The sequence below is a fragment of the Dipodomys spectabilis genome, unplaced genomic scaffold (assembly GCF_019054845.1).
Source record: "Dipodomys spectabilis isolate Male_0828 unplaced genomic scaffold, ASM1905484v1 ptg000062l, whole genome shotgun sequence".
NCBI classification, from domain to species: Eukaryota; Metazoa; Chordata; class Mammalia; order Rodentia; family Heteromyidae; genus Dipodomys; species Dipodomys spectabilis.
The window spans coordinates 1,026,752-1,028,212 of record NW_024870739.1 but is presented as its reverse complement, the minus strand read 5'-3'; the positions used below and the strand labels follow the sequence as shown (position 1 = coordinate 1,028,212).

General features: G+C 46.5%; 1 protein-coding gene across 1 annotated transcript; it reads right to left on the bottom strand.

Annotated features, from left to right (window-relative positions):
- Positions 1-402: 402 nt before the first annotated feature.
- LOC122108586 (small ubiquitin-related modifier 2-like) lies at positions 403-850 on the bottom strand. The gene is made up of 2 exons (XM_042680576.1): positions 697-850; positions 403-639 (listed from the first exon to the last, which is right to left on the bottom strand). Exons 1-2 carry the CDS (start codon positions 848-850, stop codon positions 563-565), a joined length of 231 nt encoding a protein of 76 aa, XP_042536510.1. The 3' UTR covers positions 403-562.
- Between the last annotated feature and the right edge of the window lie 611 nt (positions 851-1,461).

The window sequence follows — 1,461 nt, the reverse complement described above, 5'->3', positions numbered from 1 at the left end:
ACGGCCACCCTTTCCCCCTGCCCTAAGCAAACATCCTGCACTGCTATGGCCAATGAAAAAGCTTCCTTATTCCAAGCATATAAATACCCCTGTGTGAAAAATAAAAATTTGCAGCTTGATCAGAACCCCTGTCTTGCTGTCATTCTTCGTGTCTCTTGTCTCTTCATTCCTTCTCGCTTAGGTTCACTGCCCTCGTTGACATCCTGCGGGTCGGGACATATAAAGATAAAAGTTGAATGAGCATACCACGAATGGAGAAGGGGGATATTTTCACAGGACCAGTATTTTCCCCATCCCATCTCCATTTGATGTCAATCAAAATATACCATTGGCCATTTAGTTTAAAAGTAAAGAAAAAGGAAAAAGAAAAGCAATATGCTTGTGCACATACACCAGTTACTTTATGTACAATAAAGGAATGGGGAAAGGGAAAATGAAAGAATAGAGAAAACTATACTGTAGTAGTCAGGATGTGGTGGAACCAAATTGCAGTTTTCTAATTAAGAATGTATTCTTGGTCTATAAGAACAAAGTTCTGGAGCAAAGTAGCAGGTTCCCTTTATTAGTAGACACCTCCTGTCTGCTGCTGGAACACATTAATTGTATCTTCATCCTTCATTTCCACCTGTGCAGGTGTATCTGTGTCATCGATTAGCTGCCCATCAAATCAGAATCTGATCTGCCTCATTGACAAACCCTGTGGTTCACAATAGGCTTCCATTAGTTTACCAAGTGGTGTGTGCCTCTTCATCTTAAACTGCACCACAGAACCATCCTGACCCGCCACCTTCAAAATAATATGATCGTTGTTCTCAGTCTTGACTCCTTCCTTGGGCTTTTTGTCAGCCATCGCGAGCGCCGGAGTCTCCTCAGGTGCCGCTTCACAAAAGAGGTCCCTGGTCCACACCGAACAAGCACACAGGCAGTACCACAGCGGCTGGAGGAGGTGGCAGCGGTGGACACAGGATGATTCTTTAGTGCTGAGGAGAGTGGAGGGGAGTGCTGGGCCTTTATAGCCCAAAGAGGGCCTGGCTTTGCATACAGATCATACCAGGAAGGAGACCTGATGAGTGTGAGCTGGCTCTCCTTGTCAGAGGGCATTCCTGTAGTCAGCAGCAGTCCAAGTGTCTGGTGGGTATGCCTTTGTTTTTGAAATGACTCTGGATAGAACTCTCCAGTGTCCCCCATAGGGTAGCTGGTTAAAGTGACCCTTTAGGGCACAGCCCTGAGATTTCCTCCCCAGAGTCTGGCAAGTCTGCTAGAGAAAAAGAGTTCTGCTTTCAAACTCACAAGTCTCAAGTCCATGGAGCTGTGTGATATTTCTTGCAGACCTCAGTCCTCAGTTCCTGACTGCTCACCTGCTCTGGCAGGAGCTGAAGGGCTCCTCTATTGTCACCATTACCTGTCAGAGCTGCTGCTGCTGAATGCCGAGGGGCCACTGGAAGCATACATTTCTGTCCA

Coding starts and splice junctions, on each gene's coding strand:
- LOC122108586 (XM_042680576.1), bottom strand. CDS start 850: ATGGCTGACAAAAAGCCCAAGGAAGGAGTCAAGACTGAGAACAACGAT. Junction 640..696: donor AGCCTATTGTGAACCACAGG/GTTTGTCAATGA, acceptor TCGATGACACAG/ATACACCTGCACAGGTGGAA.